Source organism: Pelodiscus sinensis, chromosome 9, assembly GCF_049634645.1.
Source record: "Pelodiscus sinensis isolate JC-2024 chromosome 9, ASM4963464v1, whole genome shotgun sequence".
Lineage (NCBI taxonomy): Eukaryota > Metazoa > Chordata > Testudines > Trionychidae > Pelodiscus > Pelodiscus sinensis.
Window position 1 is genome coordinate 5,253,574 of NC_134719.1, and position 21,052 is coordinate 5,274,625.

Here is a 21,052-nt window from a genome sequence, read left to right on the forward strand (position 1 = left end):
AAGTGCAGGGCCAGTGTGTGAGAAGCCTGTGAGAGAGGGCAGCAGATGGGGGGCTGCAGGTGGAGCCCCAGTGGGCCACATAAGCCTTGCAGGCTGTCCTCCCCTGTTATAGAGAAAAGCTTGAAAATATGACCTGCATGCATCCTAAACGCAGGAACTAGACAGCAAATAAAAAAGAACCCAAGAGGTATTTAGGGAAAAAATGATTTTTAAGCCAAACTTGTGATTTTTTTGGGAGTTGGCAATTTTTCAACCATAAATGTAGCTGAATCATAAAGGAAAATGAACTCGTGTGTCAAAACCACAGCAACATTCTGGCAAGGAAGAATCCATAATCTCTCCCAATGCTTACTCCATAAAGGTTGAATAGACCAGAGAATAGTGGAGGACTCTAGGTTACATTTAGAACCAGAGATCTCGGGAACATCGAAGGGCATTTAATATTCAGTTTATTAGCTCAGCACTCAGCTCTGGGATGTTTAAATGCAATGCGGTTAAAATGATCAAAAGAAAAAATGCTCATAATGATGCCTAAGAGACTGTGAAATGGTCTCTTTGAGGGAAGTGGCAGAAGCTGCACAGCTTGAATCACTGAAAAATAGATTTCATCCCTTCATGTTCTGTCCAGAGATGCACAGGCTTACCAAGGAGGGATGGACAAAATAGATAAGTAAAGCAGATTTCTTACAATATGTAGCTGGAGTCAGCTTACCTTAAGGCAAGGAGGAATACTGGATGCCAGTGGCGGTGCCCTCTGCATTTGATTTAGCGAGTCTTAACTAGACTCGTTAAATCAAACTCCGGAAGATCAATCAGCAGTGATCTTCCTTTTAGTGTAGACAAGGCCTCACATACCTTGCATCCTATATAGAGCATCACAAGTTAGGCCATTTCTATCAGACACACGTATTGGCTCAGTGGGTGACAAACAATGAGATCTGGTTGGGAATTTTCCATGGGAAAATTTGATTTTACTGATTTTTATTAGTATTAATATGTTTTCCACCAGGACAGGTTGAAACCAAATAGTTTGTTTCAAGTCACTTTGATGCCAGCCCTCTCCTACCTAGGGTGAGTCAGGTTGTAGTTATAGTTCATGTGCTTGATGCTTTATTCTCTCCTATAGGCAGAGTCCTTGCCTGATCTATACTTCCCATGATACACTGTGATCTCTCACCAAGCGACATGGTGCTTCATGAGAGCTGACTTCGAGCCATAGAGCCCAGCCCATAGGAAGAATAAGGACTTGCAGCATTAGAATAACAATGCCTGAGAAACACTTTGGAACCTCGAAGGGTTCTTGTTTAACAGTGAACCTGAAACAAACAAACAAAAAATCCATTTGGCTGAACAAAACCAAAACAAGCATTTCCAAAATGAAACATTAAAAAAAATTTTGTTCTTAAAAAAAAAAATCAATCTTTCAATTTTTCATCCTGGTTTGGGACAAAATAAATAGTCAAAAGTTTGGACTTTCCCACAGGAAAAATTTTTTGTTGTTGTTCAGCTCTGTAAATCAATCGAGTGCTAATGAAAGTTACCCAAAGCTATACGTGCAAAAGTCGGGGAGATCCTCGTTTGGGGACAATTTATCTTCTGCAGCACAATAAACACTGTTTCAGTGAGGATCTAATGTGTTTCCTCTAAAGGACCTGCAAGTAGATACAGGCAGTCCCCGGGTTACGTACAAGATAGGGACTGGACTGTAGGTTTGTTCTTAAGTTGAATTTGTATGTAAGTTGGAACTGGTACATATTGTAGGGGAAACTCTAGCCAAACATTTCTCCAGAGCTCAGTTTTATTCTCCCACACCTCACTTCCCTCAGTCCTTTATTCTCAAGCTGAGGTGTCTGCTGAGAAAAGCCGCTCCGCGTCTCCCTGGTCTGCTGGGGGTGGGGCCAGCAGACCAGGAAGACATGGAGCGGCTTTTCTCGCCGCGGAGGATGCGGGCGGCAGGACTGTGGTGCGTCTCCCTGGTCTGCTGGGGGGGGGAGAGCGCAGCTAGTGCGGGGTTGCCTCACCCCGTTTGTAAGTACAGATCCGATGTAAGTCGGATCTATGTAACCCGGGGACTGCCTGTACTTGAATTACATTTTTAAAAAATCAACCAAACTTCCCCCCTCCCCACCTTTGCTTGTATCTGTTCTTTCTGGCTGCCGCTAGAACAGGCTGCAGAAGCGTCGTGACAAAGGCTAGTTCTAACACACTCAAAATGGGCTATAGTGAAAATTATATGGTGAAACATGTCTCCTGGCAGAGAGTTTAACCCAGTTTCTCCAATTAAAGTAGTCTGGATAATCTTCAGATTGTCCATTTTGGATGCTACAAAACAGTCCTGAACTTCCACAGTTGAGCCATGACTGTTAGGAACAGATGTGTGTAGTTTTGTGTTTGGGTGTGTCTACACTGTACTGTTTTCCCCAAATAATGGCCATTATTCCAGAAAAAACAATACTACCATCCTCACAGCAATTGCGTTATTTCGAAAGAAAATTGAAATAACGGAGGGCTTTTTCCAGTGTTGGTAAACTTCATTCCACGAGGAATAATGGCTCGTCCAAAAAAGCTTTTTCGGAAGAGGGGGTGTGTGGACGCTCCACTGCTGCTATGTCGAAGTAGCTCCTCACCAGGGCCATTGTAAAGTTATTCCTCCCCAGTGCTTCGTGGGGCTCTAAATCGAGGTAGCACGTCCACATTAGAGGAGCCTGCCTCGGACTAATTTTGAGGTTTCCCTGTAGTTTGGACGCTCTATTTCGAAATAAGCTTTTCTGGAAGATGTCTTCCGGAATAGCTTTTTCCGAAATAAGCTTGCAGTGACCTTTGTGTAGTGTTATTTCTAGCACTTTCGCTGTTAAACATCTGACACGTCCCTTTCTGTTTCTCTCTTGTTCCCCCTTCTTTTCATCTCAAAAAGTGCATTTTCCTACAGTAGGAAAAGCTAGGCAAAACTCAGTTTCCCAAAACATGGAAACACCAGGGAATAGGAAAATAAAAGTGCCAGAGAAAATTCAAGCCAGAGTAATAGTTTTCAAACTACGGGGCACAGCCCAATACTGAGTGGTGGAATGTGGGGCGCTGGGTCTCGTTGCTGCAGGGAGATCAGGTGAGCAGTGGAGATGCACGTTTCCTGTCTGTCCTGGCACCACAGACGGTGCTGTGCCGTAGAAGCAGCTAGCAGTAGGCCTGGCTCCCAGGTGGGGTGGAGGAGAGTTCACAGGGTTCCATGCATTACCCTTTCCCTGAGCAATAGCTCTGTACTCCCATTGGCTGGGAACCTGTTGCCAGCTGCTTCTGGGTCGCAGCCTGGTCTGTGGTGCCAGGAGAGACAGGAAGCTGCCTCGGAACCCCCACTGCACCGCTGACCGGGAGCCGCTCAAGGTCAGCCCCCCCTGCCCTACGCCTGACACTCCCACTCCCAAAACCAAAGCTTCCTCCTACAACAGACCAAAGGTCTCATCCTTAACCCTAAACTGGAGCCCCCACACTAGTCAAATTATGTTGGGTTACAGCATCAACATTCTTCTTCAGCTGGGTCATGAGAAAAAAAGTTGGAAAACCCCTGCTCTAGAATTATTGAAAAAAAATTTAAAATGTGTCGTTTCTGTAACAAGGAACAATGGAAGGTCTGAACTAAACGCCACAGTCCTTCTTAAGCAACATTTCCACCAGTGTTAATGGAAGCTTTGTCTGAGTAAGGATTGCAAACGTAGACTTTGCCAACAGGCTTTGCAAGAGTCATGGTGTGAGAGGCAAACTTTTGTCCTGGATCACAGACTGACCAAGAGCCAGAAAAGAGAGAGTAGGAATTCACGATGGGTTTGGAGCATGACAGTCATTTAGGCCTGATCTACACTAGATTGGGAAGATTAGCTTAAGGTATGTAACTCCAGCTATGCAAAATAGAGTTGCATAGCTGGAATTGGCTTATCTTAAGCTGAGCCTTGGCTTGGTCTATATTGCGTGAGGCCAACCAGAGCAAACGCCTTACTCCTCACAAAAGGAGGAGTATGTGATGCTGGTGGAAGTGGCCTTCAGCATTCCATTTAGTGGTCTATACTAGACCTGCTAAATCAAATGCCAGAAGATCAACCTCTGGAGCATCAATCTTCCGGTAAGCATAGATGAATCCTAACTTCAGTGATCAACTTTTAACAGGTGCTTAAGGACTTGGCTAAATTGGAACCTTAGACGTTAGAAAGGTAAATGTTTACACCTTAGAAAAGTTTCTACTGTGTTTAAAAAAGAAAAAGGGGCAGTGGTGTACTCGGTAACAAGCTATCGTGGACACCTTTTCTGTATGGAGTCCCTTTGGGAGCAGATCGTGCATGCTAAGGAACACTGAAGATGTTCTGCAATGATTTGGAAGGCTGCTATGTACCCTGGCATGTATCAAATCTACTAATAAAGTCCAAGAATGTCTTGACTCTAAAACATGAACAGATTTACAACAAGGGGAGAAAAATAAGTGAACATATGTTGGCATTTAAAACAAATTGTGGAAGTGCAAAGAGTTTATGTTTCAATCCACATCACTGCCAGGGCCTGAAATAGGTCATGGAGAGAAGACCTTCTGCCTTAGACATTCCCAAGAGGAAGAATTCCAAACTGAAGGCCAAGTTTTACAGTGATGTACCCCCCTATTGAAAGCCATTGATTTCAATTGCATAGTCCATGTAAAGAAACACACAAGGGTATTTTCTTCCTTACCTGCTCCAAAAGCGAAGAAGAAACTCCTGTCGGTGTTCTCTTTTAAAAGGGTCATCACTCTTTTCCCCATCCTCTCGTTTCTCTTGTAAATGAGCTCCTGTCTGAAGTAGCTGTCTATCTCCTGAGCTGTCACTTGCTCATGTGGAGGGAGTGTTGTGTTGATGAAATTGGGGAGCTGCAATGGAAAGAAATTCTGCGGGTCAGATACAGAGAGAGATAGAGAGAAACATATGCTGAAGGAAGCAGGCTTGGGGCAGGAGAACATGAATAAAGAATTGGGTTCATTCTGCTAAGCATCCAAAATTTTAACCCAAGCTTACTTAAGCTGCCCAAACTTCTTTGCACTGCTCACAAGGGGGTGCATCTACACTGCAGGACTTAACTTGAAATAAGCTATGCAAATTGAGCTACGTCAATTGCATAGCTTATTTCAAAATAGCTTATTTTGAAATAGGGAGTGTCTACACGGCACTTATTTCGAAATAGAGCACTCTTCCTCCGACTTCCCTTACTCCTCGTACAATGAGGGTTACAGGAGTCAGAGTAAGAAGTCCTCCAGCTTGACAGTATTTTGTCTCTATTTCAAAATAATGGCCTGCTGTGTAGACGTAGACCACGTTATTTCGGAATAACACTAGTTATTTCGAGATAGTGTTGCAGTGTAGACATATCCAAGGTGTGCAAACCTTGTGAGATTGCAGGAAACTCCACAATAATTTTTTTAATACTGGAATTTTGACTGATCTGTGAGGTGCAGAGAGAGAGAGAGCATGAAACTGAAAACTAAAGAACAGGACCAAAAAAATTAACAGAACGTCTCTGGATTTCAAAACGAGACTCGTTTCATGTTGGGTTTGAGAAATTATCTAGGGATGTTAAAGGCGGCGGGGGGGGGGGGGGGGAGAAGCTTCTGGTTACAAGAGCAAAAGGCACATCCACTTCGAATCCCAAGGAAAGAGGAAAGCCAATCACAGATTCCTATCCCTGGGACGATGTTTGAGTAAATCATAGCCATTCCGCACTTGGCACTCTGCACAGTATCTGCTGTAAAGGAAAGCCCAAAATCAATTGGTTCTACATAAATTCTACAAGCCTTTGTATTTCCTTGTACATCAAGGGTCCATATTTAATGAGCATCAGGACGCTGGACCATAGCCAGCAGTGCAGGAGCTTTTAGACACTGAATTGGACAATGAAATTATATCTCAGCAGGTCTAAGGCTGTCTGGAGGCCCAGCACCTAGGAGTGGAAAAATCTTCTCCATTCACTTCCCAAAGGAAATGAAGGCTCTATAGAAGCAGACAGAGCTTTATTCTGCAATGAGGTAGGATACCTCTAGATCAGTGGCCCTTGCAAAATATGAATATAGGACCAGCGATGTAGGATGGTGGACCACCCTCACCACACCACCATAGCAAGGCTAGCTTTGTTGCTGGAGCTCACCTTCTCCACCAATCCAGAAAACACAGGGATGGAAATTATATGAAGCTCTGGGTCAAAAAGAAAGTTATCTGCACCGTATTCCCACCCCATCTGCATAGAGCCAGCTACAACCCAGTCTACTAGAATCAAGACACATTGCCTTGTTAATTGCATTTAATTGTTTTGCTCCTGGCTTGTCCTTCTCCTATCCTTTGCTCACTGAGATGCCTGCTCTGCATAACAATAAACTGATCAACCGCTGTACGCCAAAGGGACACTGATTTTTCTCCTCCTGAGCAGGAAAGCATTTGTGGAAGCCAGAGCATAGTCCGGCATTGGATCTGGCATTGGATTTCCAGAATCCATTTCCATTCTCCTCCCAAAGAACACTAGGAAGGGACATATTTAAGAGTCAACAATGGCAACACCATGCCGGGTCTTTAAGCACCTTGTAAATTAGTCTAATGGCCACCACATTTCGCATAACTGCCCCCTTGCTTGGGAAAGGGAGGGGGGTAGCAGGAGGAGAGAAGATAAACGATTGAAGCATGCATAGCACTATACAGCAGTGCAAGCACTCGCCGAACCTCAACGGCTGCTCCATTAATCATCTCCACTTCTTCCAATAGCTCAGTTCCTTTCTACAGTTTGTGACATACACCATGCCTGGCTCGAAGGAGGCAGCTGCTTCTGCTGATTTATGAAGCCTTTTTGCCTGCTTAACCACCAGACAGGGATCAGAAACTCAAGAAACAGTTGCATGCAATTAGCAAGCTGTTAACCGTCGCTGGGAGTTAATTTTTTTTCAGATTGTTATTGTAAAAGTGCAACCTCAAGAATTCAGCAGGGGGATTTGATGCCCTCCTGTTAAGTGTTCCCTGGAAGGCCTGATGTTTTCATTCTCCTTTCCCCCTCCATGAAAGATGTTCTTTAAAAATTTTGAGATGAATTATATACATCACCACCTAGTGGAGCATGTTTAATATGTCGCCACCCCCTCTACTGGCTGAGTTGCTAAAAGGAAACAACCTACTAGTGCTACTAACTAAGCAAGACGTGTTGGTAGCTTTATATAGCAGTGACTGCTGATAAAAGTCTCAGGTTAGAACCCTACTATTAATCTACTCAAGAAGCATTTAGATATTCAGGGAACTCACTGGCAAGCATCATGTGGAGAGAACGCTTTCTGCAGGAGCGGAGTGGAAAGTGAATATGAAGCCTCTTTGCTAAGCATTCAGCCTCCTTGCAGTCCTGCTGATTTGGGGTGGGCATCAGAATTTGGTACAACCGAAGAGCAGCATGTGATAATTTTGGAACCTTTGACCAAGGCGGTTTTTGTAGCCAGCTGAATACAAAGTTGGTACTGAAGGGGAACAAAACCCTCTTCTTCTAGAGTCAGAATGTCCACTCATGTAGGGCTTGTCTACACTATGGAGAGGATCGACCCATCCGGAGGTTGATCTTCTAGCATTCAAATTAGTGGGTCTAATGAAGACCGGCTTATTCAAACTGAGAGGGCAGCCCGTTGGCAGTGATAGTCCTGCTCGTCATAAGGATTAAGGGAAGTTGACGGGAGCATTTGCTCCCATTGATCTCCTGCTGTGTGGATGGCTCAAAAACACGATTTAAGATATATCGACTGCAGCTACGTTAAGTACATAGCCAGAGTTGCGTATCATAATTCAACTTTCCCCTTTAGTGTAGTCCAGGCTGTAATTTTTCATGAATATTTATTTCAGTCTAATTCACACCCTACTTTATTCCAGATTAATTTTTGCGGGTAGACAAGCCCTAAACTAGATATATAATTCTACCCAGATGAACACTCCCAGTCAGGAGGCCCACAGATAAAGTTACTCATGTACGTAAGAATTTGGTTCTAGGGTTCTGTTGACAGGAACCTGCAACACGGAAGTCAGTGGGAAGTTTAGGAAAGAAAGAGGAAGAACGTTCCAATGGCTAGGACACTAATCTGAGATCCAGGCCACATTTACACTTACAATTTTACAGTGGCACAGTTACTCTGATCCAGTTACGCTGCTGTAAGACCACTGATGTTGTCGTGTTATGCTGGCCAGAGAACATCTCCTACTGACATAGTGCTGTGCACAAGCGCTTATGCTGACAAAACTTAAGTCACTCAGGGTATGTTTTCTTCACACATCTGAGCGACAAAAGTTTTGCCAACATAAGTGGAAATAACACACTATTTTGAGACATCCCTTATCCCTCCTGGAACAAGGTTTACAGGGATGCCAAGACAGCGGGTCTGCTATATTTCACAATAACAGACTCATTCAAAAGATGCGAGGTGCAGTGCAGACATAGACCTGTCCTTAGATGACCTATGCGTAAGTCCCTGATCATCGTAGATTTCCTGTGTGATTTTTGGACAAGACACTTAGGGTACGTCTGCACTGCACATTTTATAATAGCTATCTTGCATCTTTTGAATGAGTCCGCTATTGTGAAATATAGGGGACCCGCTGTCTTGGCATCCCTGTAAACCTTGTTCCAGGAGGGATAAGGGATGTCTCGAAATAGTGTGTTATTTTCAATTTTGGCGTTATGTAGACGCACCAAATTTCAAAATACAGCCAGTCCCTGAGTTGCGAATGGTCGAGTTACAACCGCTTGCATTTACAACCGAAGCAGTCCCCGAGTTACAAATGCGATTCGCGCTTATGAGCAGCGCGGTCGCCATGTAACTCAATGGGGTCCGAGTTATGGACACTTCAAATTATGGCCCAGTGTTTGTTCTGTAACTCGTTCGTAACTCAGGGAGAGGCTGTAGCCTATTCCGAAATAGAATTGAAATAAGATACGCAATTTGCGTCGAAAAAATTGCGTATCTTGTTTCGCGCTAAGGTTGCAGTGTAGATGCACCCTTAGTCTCTCTGTGCCACAGTTACCCATCTGTACAATGGGAACAATAGAACTGTAGCATTCTGCCACAAATTCTAGACATAACTCAGATGTAAGGAAGTAGAAAGAGGTCCAGGTTAAAGAAGTTCCCCAGATTATAGGTCTGAATGACTGTACATGTTATCTGAAGATGGTTCTATGACAGCTGCCTGCATGAAGAGCTGTAAAACGCCACAACTTAGTAAAGCATGTCATGTTGATCTCCACAACACCACCGTGCAATCCTGCTGAGAGAAAACATCCTACAGGAAGCAAAACACAGAGAGGGGTAACGGTCTAGCTCCTGACATAACACAATGGATCTGTTCTAAGCCCCGAAATATCTTTTTTCCCAGGGGCATTTTTTTAAATGGTTAGAGAAGTTTTAGACTCACCCAAAGAATCAGTGATTGACCAAATCTGCCTGAAAACAATTCTCTCGGACACGTGTAAGTGCAGACATTTCAAGTCAAATTTGTGGGTGAATCAAACAAAGCAGAACCACTCTATACTTATAGGCCTTTTACAATCCCAGTTAGTTTTCCCCCCTGCCACAATAGAAATGACTGTTTCTGATCTCCCTTATCCCTGAATAACACCCTTATTGACTGCCCTTTCATGACTGACACCATTGTGAAATCAAGATGAGGTCCAGCAGACACCAGAATGGTGCAATTTTCACTATTTATGACAAGCTACAGATAGCTCTGTTTCCCAAAACACTTACATCTTATTTGGCCCGTGCTCTAGTTACTCAATATGGACTAGCTCCATTCAGGACCATAGCCTTGCACCAGTAAGAATGAAACCAGAGTCAGGTCTTTTTAAAGTCATAGATGACTTCAGCCCAAACACTTGCACAGGTATCGGCAGGACTCGAAAAACCGCGACAAAATCCACTCGCCAGCCCCGCACTGCACATGTGCCAGACCCGCACTGTGCATGTTTGTACTGCCGGTGAATGGGGCAACTGGCTGAAATCTCCTCGCCACGGGCAAGTAGATAAACGGATTTGTCGCGCCCTGGATAGTGGGCATCCGTATTTGGTCTGGTTTGAGCTTTTGGTGTGACTGGTGGGGTGAAGAAGAGGTGGGACCCATCAAGCTTTATTCTATTTGTGATTTGGGAGGATGAGGACGAGATAAGAATATGTTACAGGGACCCCTCAAATTCTGCTCAGTTACCTCAACATTAAAACAGAGAAACCTGACTGAAGACATCCCAGTGTCATGGCTGGTTAGGTTTGCACTATGCAGACTTCACAGTCCCTTTCCTGAGGTTGGCACCTGACGTTGTGTTCACTGAGCTGCGTGGCACATCTTCAGAGGTGTTTAATTAGCCCCGCCCAGTCAGAGGCTCAGGGCTCCATGCATGGTGCTGACTGACTGGGTGGGGCTGATACATCACCTGTGAAGCTGTGCTGCCCTGCAGCTTACAGGGAACACAAGTTGGCAATACTGGCAAAAAAGTCAAACACAGACTCCTCCCCAGGCCAGGTGACTCTTTGCCTGGGAAATGGCCTGGCACACCCTAAAATGGTACAAAGAGGCAGAGCCGAAACTAGGGGTGTGTCTAGACTACCTAGTTTTGTCGACAAAAGTGGACTTTTGTCGACAAAACTATACCAGCGTCTACACTACCGCTGAGTTCTGTTGACATAACGTCGACAGAACTCAGCAGTTTTGTCGATGCTGGTATACCTCATTTTACGAGGCATAACACCTTCTGTCGACAGAACTCTGTCGACAGAAAGTGTTATTGCCTGTAACATTGCGTCCAGACTACGGAGTTCTGTCGACAAAGCAGCTTGCTTTGTCGACAGAACTCAATGTGTCTGGACGCTCTTTGTCGACGGAAGTTTTGTCGACAGCATCTGTCGACAAAACTTCCGTCGACAAAACGCGGTAGTCTAGACGTACCCTAAGGTTTTCTGTGCCTGGGGCAAGCTACTGAACTGCCCCCCTCAATGATAAAATTATTTTTCATATTAATTTTATTCATTGCACATATTAATTGCACATATATTGAGATTGCAAATAGATGATAGTAAAGATATAAATGAAATAATATTTTAACTTTCTAATTTTTAATTATGTAAATGTACTGAGCCTGGGGCAAGTGTCCCACTTGCCCCACCCTTGTCATGGCTCTGCAAAGAGGGCAGAGACTCAAGACAGAGTAAAAATCTTTGTCTTTGACCTGAAGATTATGCTTGAAATAAGAACAGCTCTTTAAAGTAAGATTCTGCATGAAGTAAGTTTCTTAGGCTACGTCTATATTGCACCTCTCTTACACAAAAGCTTATGCAAATTAAGTGTGGATTAGCATATTGCCACACTTCATTTTTATAATTAATATGGGACCGCTCTTGCGCAAAAGGCTTTTGTGAAAAAAGGAGTTGTGTAGATGGCTCCTTTTTGCACAAAACCCCCTCTTGTACAAGAGCCATTCTTCCTCATTTTTTCAGGTGCAGTATGGATGTAGATGTTGTGAAGTAGAGCTAGTTATTCATTTTCTTTTCATTTTAATGTAGCAGTTTACTTTGATCTGTTTTTTCACTTGCAACCACTTAAATCCTAGTATTTGTATTTAATTAAAACACTTTTGATTACTAACAGGCCTAGTTTAAATAATTGTTACTAAGGGGAAACAACCACTGTGCATCTCTCTCTTTCATAAAGGGAGATTACATGATACATTTTCATTCTGTAAAACTTTAATGCAGAGAAAGATGGATTTATTTATAGTTTTATTTGGTCCCATTTGGGAGTTGGTTTCCTGTGTGCTGAGCCCTGTAACTGCATCCACAGAGAGCTGAAGTGGTTCAGAGTCTGCATTGCTCTTCAGGGGTGGGGGTAGTTACCCCAACTTTGTGCCTGGTCTAGGGGAAACCAGAGGATCTGGCCCAGCAGGACATGGTAGTGGGGAGCCCCAAAGAGAGAAAAGGAGGGTGTGAGTGGCATGATCAGCACATTAGGGGACAACCCCCAAGGGACTTCTGTGAGCACACCCCATCACAAGCACTAATCCTAGTTAACTTGCAGGTAAGGTACAAAATTCTAATTCCCATTATTGAGCCACTACATATATATATATACACACACACTTTCTCTCACACACACAGAATAGGTAAGGTACTTGTTCCAAACATATCACAGTCTAAACTGAGAACTCATGCAGTATCCCACATGCCCCAGATCAAAGGAAGTCCATGGCATGGAACTCCTGAGGTCGAATGCAGGGTCTTAAACCACAAGACCATCCTTTCTCAATTGACAGGACATGTCAGAAGAGCCCTGTGCCCATAAACAGTCTTGCCAAGCTGGTGAGATGAAAAAAATCACGAGTCAAGCCCTTAAACAAGAATGAAATTTTTTTAAAGATCATCCACTTTGATTGGCCTTGGGTTTTGAGCCTTTATACTTCACATTGCCTAGCTTTTCTCTGCAATCATAGAGGCTAGAATTTTGCTTTATTGAAATCCGGAGCTGTAAGTAAAACACCAGCCACCGGGAGACTTTAGATTAAAATCACAAGAACTGACGATGATGCTCAAACAGGGTTCTCAAGACGTTAAGGGGAGTTCTAAAGTCTGCCAGCCCGCCATAGTATGTGAGATTCGAACTGAGCCCAGCTGAGCTGCCCTTAGTTTATACCAATGTTTTTCAGCAAAGGCAGGACATTTAAGACGTTAAAAAGTCTCAGAGGTGTAGTCGTGTTAGTGACTTTAAAAGCAACGAGAAGTCCACAAATCTGGACACAAACCAGACATCAGAAATGACACACAAAAACCTATAGGGGAACATTATAGGTCACTCAATCATGGATTTAAAAGTAGCCATTCTCCTACAAACGAATTTCACTGGGCAATGATAGAGAGAGTCTGCAGAACTAGAATTCATCTTCAAATGTGACACAATTTCTCTTGCGTTTAACATTGGCATTTTCACATCAAAAGCTATGAATGGGACACATGCAGCTCACTTACTTAGACTCATGAACATGGATTCTACAATTGACAGGTACTTTTTCTGCTGTTATATCTATCTATCTATCTTGGTTTTTGCTATTTCCACCCCCAATTCATCTGATGAAGTGGGTTTTACCCATGAAAGCTCATGAGGTCTCTTCCAACCCTAAGATTCTATGATTCTATATATTTTGGTTAGTCTCTAAGGGTATGTTTACACTACCCTCCTATTTCGAAATAGGAGGGTAATGTAGGCATACTGCAATTGCAAATGAAGCCTGGGATTTGAATTTCCCGGGTTTCATTTGCATAAGCGGGGCACCGCCATTTTTAAATCCCCGCTCGTTCGAACCCCGTGCCGTGCGGCTACACGCGGCACGAACTAGGTAGTTCGAACTAGGTTTCCTAGTTCGAACTACTGTTACTCCTCATTCCACGAGGAGTAACGGTAGTTCGAACTAGGAAGCCTAGTTCGAACTACCTAGTTCGTGCCACGTGTAGCCGCACGGCACGGGGTTCGAACGAGCGGGGATTTAAAAATGGTGGCGCCCCGTTTATGCAAATGAAGCTCGGGAAATTCAAATCCCGGGCTTCATTTGCAATTGCGGTATGCCTACATTATCCCGCTAGTTCGAACTAGCGGGGTAGTGTAGACATACCCTAAGGTGCTACAGGACTACTTGTTATTTAAGACAGGTTTATCATGGCCTATACAGGGGAATAGTGGTAGAAATGTAGCCATGTTAGTCTGGTGCAGCTGAAACAAAAAACAGGACTATGTAGCACTTTAAAGACTAACAAGATGGTTTAATAGGTGATGAGCTTTCATGGGCCAGACCCACTATATGTGTTCATTTTTTTTTAATTGTATCCTTTGGTATATATGGTTGTGATAATTTTCTTCCACTATTTGATCTGAGGAAGTGAGTCTGGCCCACGAAAGCTCATCACCTAATAAACCATCTTGTTAGTCTTTAAAGTGCTACATAGTCCTGTATACAGGGGAAGGGACTCTACTGCTAACAAAGATCAACAGGGCATTGCTTTTTTATTCCAGTGCTACAAAATATACTACTTAGACTTGGGAGACACCTGTTCTCTGCTGATTTATGGACATTTCTCACATCTGGCCGAACAATCTATGGTTACCGTAATGAGAAGAATTCCGCTAGCACATGCCGAATAGACTGGGAGCATCAGAGGAGCTAAAAGAAGGATAAAGCTGACAAGGGATTGTGGTTGCTGAAATGACTGCTGCTGACTCAACAGTTTCTGCTCCAGGAGCCTTGAGTTTCCTTCCACCAGGGCTCTCAGGAGCCAAGAAAAGAGGCAGCTAATTAATTTGGCATGGTCCAAAGCGGGTGGCTTCCGAACAGCTCAACACCTGGGTCATTACACCAAATGGAGAAAGAGAAAACCGTCAAGGAACGATGCACAGTGGTGGGTAGATTATCGTCCTGCCACCAGCCAAACGAGTCTTCCATTTGTTGCTGATTCTAACGGAAAAAATAAAACCCCAGAAGCCTGGCAGGTATGTGAAAGGGTTTTCTATGAGAAGGTGGAGAAATGAGCTTTGTTACTCCTTCATCTCACTCGGGGCAAAATTGGCTCGTTCTGAAGCAGAATGGGGTTCAATTCCCCACATCTGCCTGGTGTGGGGTTCTTGCCGCTCAAGCATTTGGCACTGGCCACAGTTTAGATGCCGGACCAGGCCCCATCCTATAGGTCTGTTTGGAGGGCGGCTTTTCACACCCACTTTGCACAGCTGTAAGTGGTTAAACAAAGAGCAAATCTGTGGAGAACTGGAGACAGCTCTGAGTGGGGAGGTGTCTAGTGCTCAGGCAGGGCATGCTGGAAAGGGAAGAGGGCACAGCCAGGAAGTGTTAAGCCAGCTTGATCCCACCAGGGAGATCTTCTGGCAGGCAGGCTGTGGGAGAGGTTTACAGGAGCCTTAACATGAGGCATAAATCTGTCCTGGGACTCGCATGGGCCAGAAATCTCAAACTATTAAAACACATTCACGGCCTTACTCGTCGGATTTCATTCCCACCCTCCCACCCAGCTCAGGGCAGAGCCTTCATTCTGTTCAGTCACAAAGCGGCCATGTTCAGTGGGAGAAGTGTCAGGAAAACGAATAACTCTCCTGTGAACGTCTACCCTGGAATGTCCACCTCGTCCGAGGCCAAGCTGTCCCAAGCCCCGCTCCAGGGAGGGAGCACGGCAGGAAGTGGTGTTGCGGTTTGGACTCAGTCAGCATTTCCAGCCCTGCAATCGTTTTTCCATCCTGCCCTTTGCTGATGCTCAGTGAGAATCTACTTTTTGAAGGCACTGCAAGGCACCAGGGCACCTGCCTCCTCCTCCGGTCACAAAACGGCCTCAGCAATTGGGAATGGCAGGGAAGTCATAAAACCAGGGTTCCACTCCTAGCGATGGGACCTTGGGCAGCTCGCTTCTCCTCTTGGTGCTGCAATTGAGACCACGCATATCAAATTCATTGTGAGCCGCAGGCTGACTTACACTTGCATGAGGCTGAAGGAACAAATTCTAGTAGCCAGGGGCTGATGTGCAGTCTTTTCTGCTTCCTTAGCGAAGACGGCTCTTCCTCCCATACCTGATCAGCTGAAAAGTAGCAGGAGGCCGGACTTGCTCTCTGTGGTACATGGCAACAGTAGGCGGCCTGTGTCCCTTTTCCTTGGAGACAAGCAGTGCCAGGAAGAAACAAGGTGGGAGGAAGAAAATGAAAAGGCTCCAAGGGAGGAATAGCTCAGTGGTTTGAGCATTTAGCTTACTAAACCCAGGGTTGTGAGCTCAGTCCTTGAGGCCATTTAAGGTGCTGGGGCAAATCTGTCAGGGATGGTACTTGGTCTTGCCGTGAGGGCAGGGGACTGGACTTGATGACCTCTCAAGGTCCCTTCCAATTCTATGAGATAGGTATATCTCCCATGATCCTCATGTGGCCCAGGCCCCAATGGGAGGAAGGATACAGAAGGGGCAGGAAGGAGTAAGAAAGACAAACAAAAGGAAGTGTTTTTTTGCAGTCAACCTGTGGAACTCTTTGCCAGAGGATGTTGTGAAGACCAGGACTTTTAACAGAGTTCAAAAAATAACTAGATAAGTTAATGGAGGATGAGTCCATTAACTTGTTAGCCAGGATGGGAAGGAATAGTGTCACTAACCTCTGTTTGTCAGGGGGCTGGAAATGGGTGACAGGGGAGAGATCACATGATGATCACCTGTTCTGTTCACTCCCTCTGGGGCATCTGGCATTGGCCACTGTTGGAAGACAGGACACTGGGCTAGATGGACCTTTGGTCTGACCCAGTATGGCCATTCTTATGTTCTTAGAAAGACAAAAGAAGGAGGGGAATGGAGGAGGAGCTATGTGCGGCGGGAAGAGGGGAGGGAAACACTGGGACGACGAACCTGTGTCCGTGGCTGGTTCCGAGCTCAGGAGGCCTGTGTGACAGCCACTAGGTGGCCTCTCTCATCTCGTCTAGACTGTTGGTGGCCTTGAAGCATCTTGATTTATAAATCTCTACCATAGCTAAGTATCAGGGGAGTAGCCATGTTCATCTGGATCTGCAAAAGCGACAAGGAGTCCTGTGGCACCTTATAGACTAACAGATGTATTGCAGCATAAGCTTTTGTGGGCAAAGACCCACTTCTTCAGATGCATGACATGCATCTGACGAAGTGGGCCTTTGCCCACGAAAGCTTATGCTCCAACATGGCTGTAGTTTATAAGGTGCCACAGGACTCCTTGTCGCTTCTACCATAGCTAAGAACGCTGAGGGCAGCAAGCACTGGGGAAGGAACTCCAGGCTCAATTACTCCTTCTCCAGGACTGAAACGTGACAGACCTGACAGGCCAATTCCCCCCTCCGCCAGTGATTCCAGAGATACAGAGATGCTTCCAAAACCCCAACAGGCCTAGATCTCTGGAACAGCCCTGGATGAGTATCGGCTGGGACCTCCACTAAGCACCAGCGACGTCAGTGGTGCTCCACCCCAGCAGAGGTGGCCCGAACTGAGCAGCTGGCTTCCTCAGAGTTGGGGCTGTGACGTTAGCAGGTCTGCAGAAAGCCTTCTGCCACTTCGGCTCTGACTGGACACCAGAACCAACCTCCTTCTGCCCTTCCTCACTGTTAGGAATTTATGCGTGCGGCATGGTAGGAGGAGGGCGAATGGTTGCAAACACTAGCCATGCGTCTCGCAAACACTTGGGGCACATGGGGTGTTTATCGCTGTTCAAAGATATTCAGTGAATCTCGGCGAAGTCCTGCCCTCCATGTATGTTTTCTATTTGTTTTTCCACATCAGTTAAATAGTCACTTTCTGAGCACTTAAAGGAAAAAGAAATCAACATCCCCCCCCCGCCCTTTCTCCCTCTTTGGTAGCGATGCCAAAATATGCAGCCGGCCTCCCTATCTGAATGAGTGTTTTGATTAAAGAAGGCTTAACAAAACACAGTCAGAATGAGCGTAGCCTCTTTCTACAAGCGTCACCCAAGTATGCAGTGTATACTTAGGGCCGGATTATTGGGATCCAGGTATTAATTGAATAAGGATGACAAGCCTCCAGGATATGCAACTCAAAGGTTAGGTTTCAGTTTTGAGGGTAACCCCTAATGCTTACTAATATCCCCTGAAAGCCCCCAAAGTTGGGACTGTCGAGGCAAACCCTTGCCAGCTGCAAACATATGGAAAAGTTCATGTCTTTCTATTTTTCTTCCAAACCCTTTGTTTCCTTTGACAAAACGTTTCTGCTATTCCGACACTAAAACCAGCGCCTTGGAGCTGCCAAGACGCCCAACTGAGGATCCTGATCAAAGGAAAGAGCGTGGCAATAAAGCCAGGAGCTTGTGGCCAGCCCTTTTTTCCCCTCTTCTGTGTGCGTGTGGTATATTAAAACCTTTCATTCTTTTTTCAAAAGGTATTTTCCATTTCACTCTCTGCTACAAACTGGGAGAACAGCTGGTTGGGATGGTTTTTCATGAGTAGGTGTTGTCTGTGCTTGAGGGCAAATGGCCATGTGGCTTATATATATATATATATCTGTTTTGTACAGGCAGACAGTATATAAAGAAGCGCCTCTTCACACAACGCTCAGTCAACCTGTGGAACTCACTGCCTGGGGATGCTGTGACAGCTGAAAGTATAACTAGGTTAAAAAAAAGGATTAGGGAAGTTCACAGAGGACAGGTCCATCAATGGCTTTTAGTCAAGATGGTCAGGGATGCAAACTCCATGCTCTGGGTGTCCCTAAACCTCCAACTGCCAGAAAACAGGCCTGGATGAAAGGAGATTGATTGCTTCACATGGCCCTGTTCTATCCATTCCTTTTGAAGCACTTGGCATTGGGCCATGGTCGAAGACCCAGCATGGCCATTCTTATATTTTTGCAATGTTTGTGGCCAGCCTGGATGTTTCGAAAGCATTAGAAACGTGATTTAACCCCCCTCTCCAAAAAGCATAACCCAAAAGATACAGTTTGTAAGAGGTCTGTCAAATTCCACAAAAAGCAAAGTTCCCAGTGAAGGTTAGGAGGAATTCTAGATTAGTGCAACAACAGCACTGAAAACCTATATCCAAATGTACTCCACCCAGTCAAAAGAAGATTACTCAAATCTGGTACATTGGTTTGAGCCATGAGGAAAGTTATGAGCCTTTTGCAAGTTTCAGCACCCAATTCTGTTCCTCTTCCAAACTCTGACCAAGCTGGTGGATTTGAGGCCCTGACATTTTGATTCAGGAAGTGTAGACTTTAACACCCCAGCAAAGCATGGACTCTGAATTGACTCTGCAACAGGACTGGCCCAGCTCTCTCTCTGGCCTTCTAGTAGCCTCTGCCGCTTGATTAAGCTGTGAGAGTTTTTGCATCTGGATTGAACATAAGAACAGTATATACAATCATGAGTGGTGTGGAGAAAGTGAATAAGGAAAAGTTATTTACTTGTTCCCATCATATAAGAACGAGGGGTCACCAAATGAAATTAATGGGCAGCAGGTTTAAAACAAATAAAAGGAAGTTCTTCTTCACACAGCGCATAGTCAATCTGTGGAACTCCTTGCCAGAGGGTTTAAAAGAGAACTAGATACATTCATGGAGGTTAAGTCCATTAATGGCTATTAGCCAGGATGGGTAAGGAATGGTGTCCCCAGCCTCTGTTTGTCAGAGGGTGGAGATGGATGGCAGGAGAGAGATCGCTTGATCATTACCTGTTGAGTTCACTCCCTCTGTGGCATCTGGCATTGGCCACTGTCGGCAGACAGGATACTGGGCTGGATGGACCTTTGGTCTGACCCAGTATGGCCATTCTTATGTTCATTGCACTGTGACCCCCTTCTGACAACAAAAGTTATGACATGATCCCAAGAGGAAGGGCCGAAGCCGGACCCTGCCCTAAGCCCTCTACCCCAAGCAAGTGGGAAGCGAAATTACGAGCCCCACCATCCCAGACAGCCAGGTCAAAGTCCAAACCCAGGGGTTTCGACCTCAGGAAGGGGACCTATAACTTGAACCCTGGTGTCCAGGGCTGAAACAGGGCTCGGACCATGTGGCTTGAGCTTGGGCCCTTATCACAAGCACATCTAACCCATAAGAACGGCCATACTGGGTCAGACCAAAGTTTCACCTAGCCCAGTGTCCTGTCTGCCGACAGTGGCCAATGCCAGATGCCCCAGAGGGAGGGAGCACAAAAGGTAATCCTCACGGGATCCGTCTCCTGTTACCCATTTCCAGACAAACAGAGGCAAGGGACATCCTGGCTAATAGCCATTGATTGACCTAACCTTCATGAATCTATCTAGCTCTTTTCTGAACCTTGTTAAAGTCCTAGTCTTCACAACATCCTCTGGCAAGGAGTTCCACAGGCTGACTGTGCACTGAGTGAAGAAAAACTTCCTTTTGTTTGTTTTAAACCTGCTGCCTACTAATTTCATTTGGTGACTCCGAGTTCTTATGTTGTGGGACTAAGTAAATATCTTTTCCTTATTCCCTTTTCCACACCAGTCATAATTTTATAGACCTCTATCATATCTCCCTCAGTCTCCTCTTTTCTAAGCTGAAAAGTCCAAGTCTTTTTAATCTCTCTTCATAGGGGACCCATTCCAAATCCCTAAACCAACCGTGGCAACCCCATTAAAATAGGGTTGTGATTCCCTTTCCTACCTAATAGTTTGAGTACCGCTGTCCTAGAATTTCAGGATTGGGATTGGAGGAAGGAAAGAGTCACAACTCCTCCCTTTCCCCAAAGAAAAATGTTCAAAATAACACACATAACCCCAAAGCAGATCGTCATGATTTTGCTCCAGTTGTACAGAAAATTGGAAGAAACAAATGAGACCAATGTCATTACCGCAGGGCAGATCAAGGCAAGCAGTTTCTGTGCAAGGTAGAATTGTATAACATATAAATCCATCCAGGATTTGACCTTAGTCTATACACAAATGCACCCTTCCCACTGATTAAAATCTAGGCATCACCAAATTCTCAATTGGTGTAAGTCAGTGTAGCTTCATTGACTGTAACAGAGTTACATTGATTTACATTCAATGAGGATCTGACCTATGGTGTTCAAGTAGCATGTGGGAGTTCTTGTGGAATGCTTGAATTCTAATCCTGCCAAGTCAGGGAAGTCAAATGCTTTATTTTTTATAATGAGGTGACAAAAATGTCCTCTGGCTACAATACAAAAGAGAAACAGCATCTCCCATCGTTAAGCTACAATAGAGTTAAAAAACAAACAAGTCCTTCCCATTTCCCTTGAACAAGTAGGATTAAATAAGTCCTTCCAAGGCCAACTTCATAAAAACAGCACCTTAAAAGCCAGGAACTGTTCAAACGCTTTGCAGCAGTTGACACAGGACTGACAGATGTTTTTGGATTCCGAGGACATCTTACACTGAATTTTGGTCTACTCAAAAGTTTTACCAGCCTGGCTATGTTGGCTAGGTGTGTGTGGGGGGAAAAAACAACACACCCACACCCCAAAATACTACACACACACTCTAATCAAGAAAACTACCCGGCAACAACACAAAACAAAAA

The 21,052-nt window shown here is 44.9% G+C and overlaps 1 protein-coding gene across 1 annotated transcript in view; it reads right to left on the bottom strand.

Moving 5' to 3' along the window:
- Window positions 1-21,052, bottom strand: part of TRABD2B (TraB domain containing 2B) — a 540,370-nt gene that overhangs the window by 207,145 nt on the left and 312,173 nt on the right. Inside the window, exon 4 of the mRNA XM_006126436.3 lies at window positions 4,708-4,882. Within this exon, the coding sequence (XP_006126498.2) occupies window positions 4,708-4,882 (175 nt within the window). The remainder of the gene's footprint in view (window positions 1-4,707; window positions 4,883-21,052) is intronic.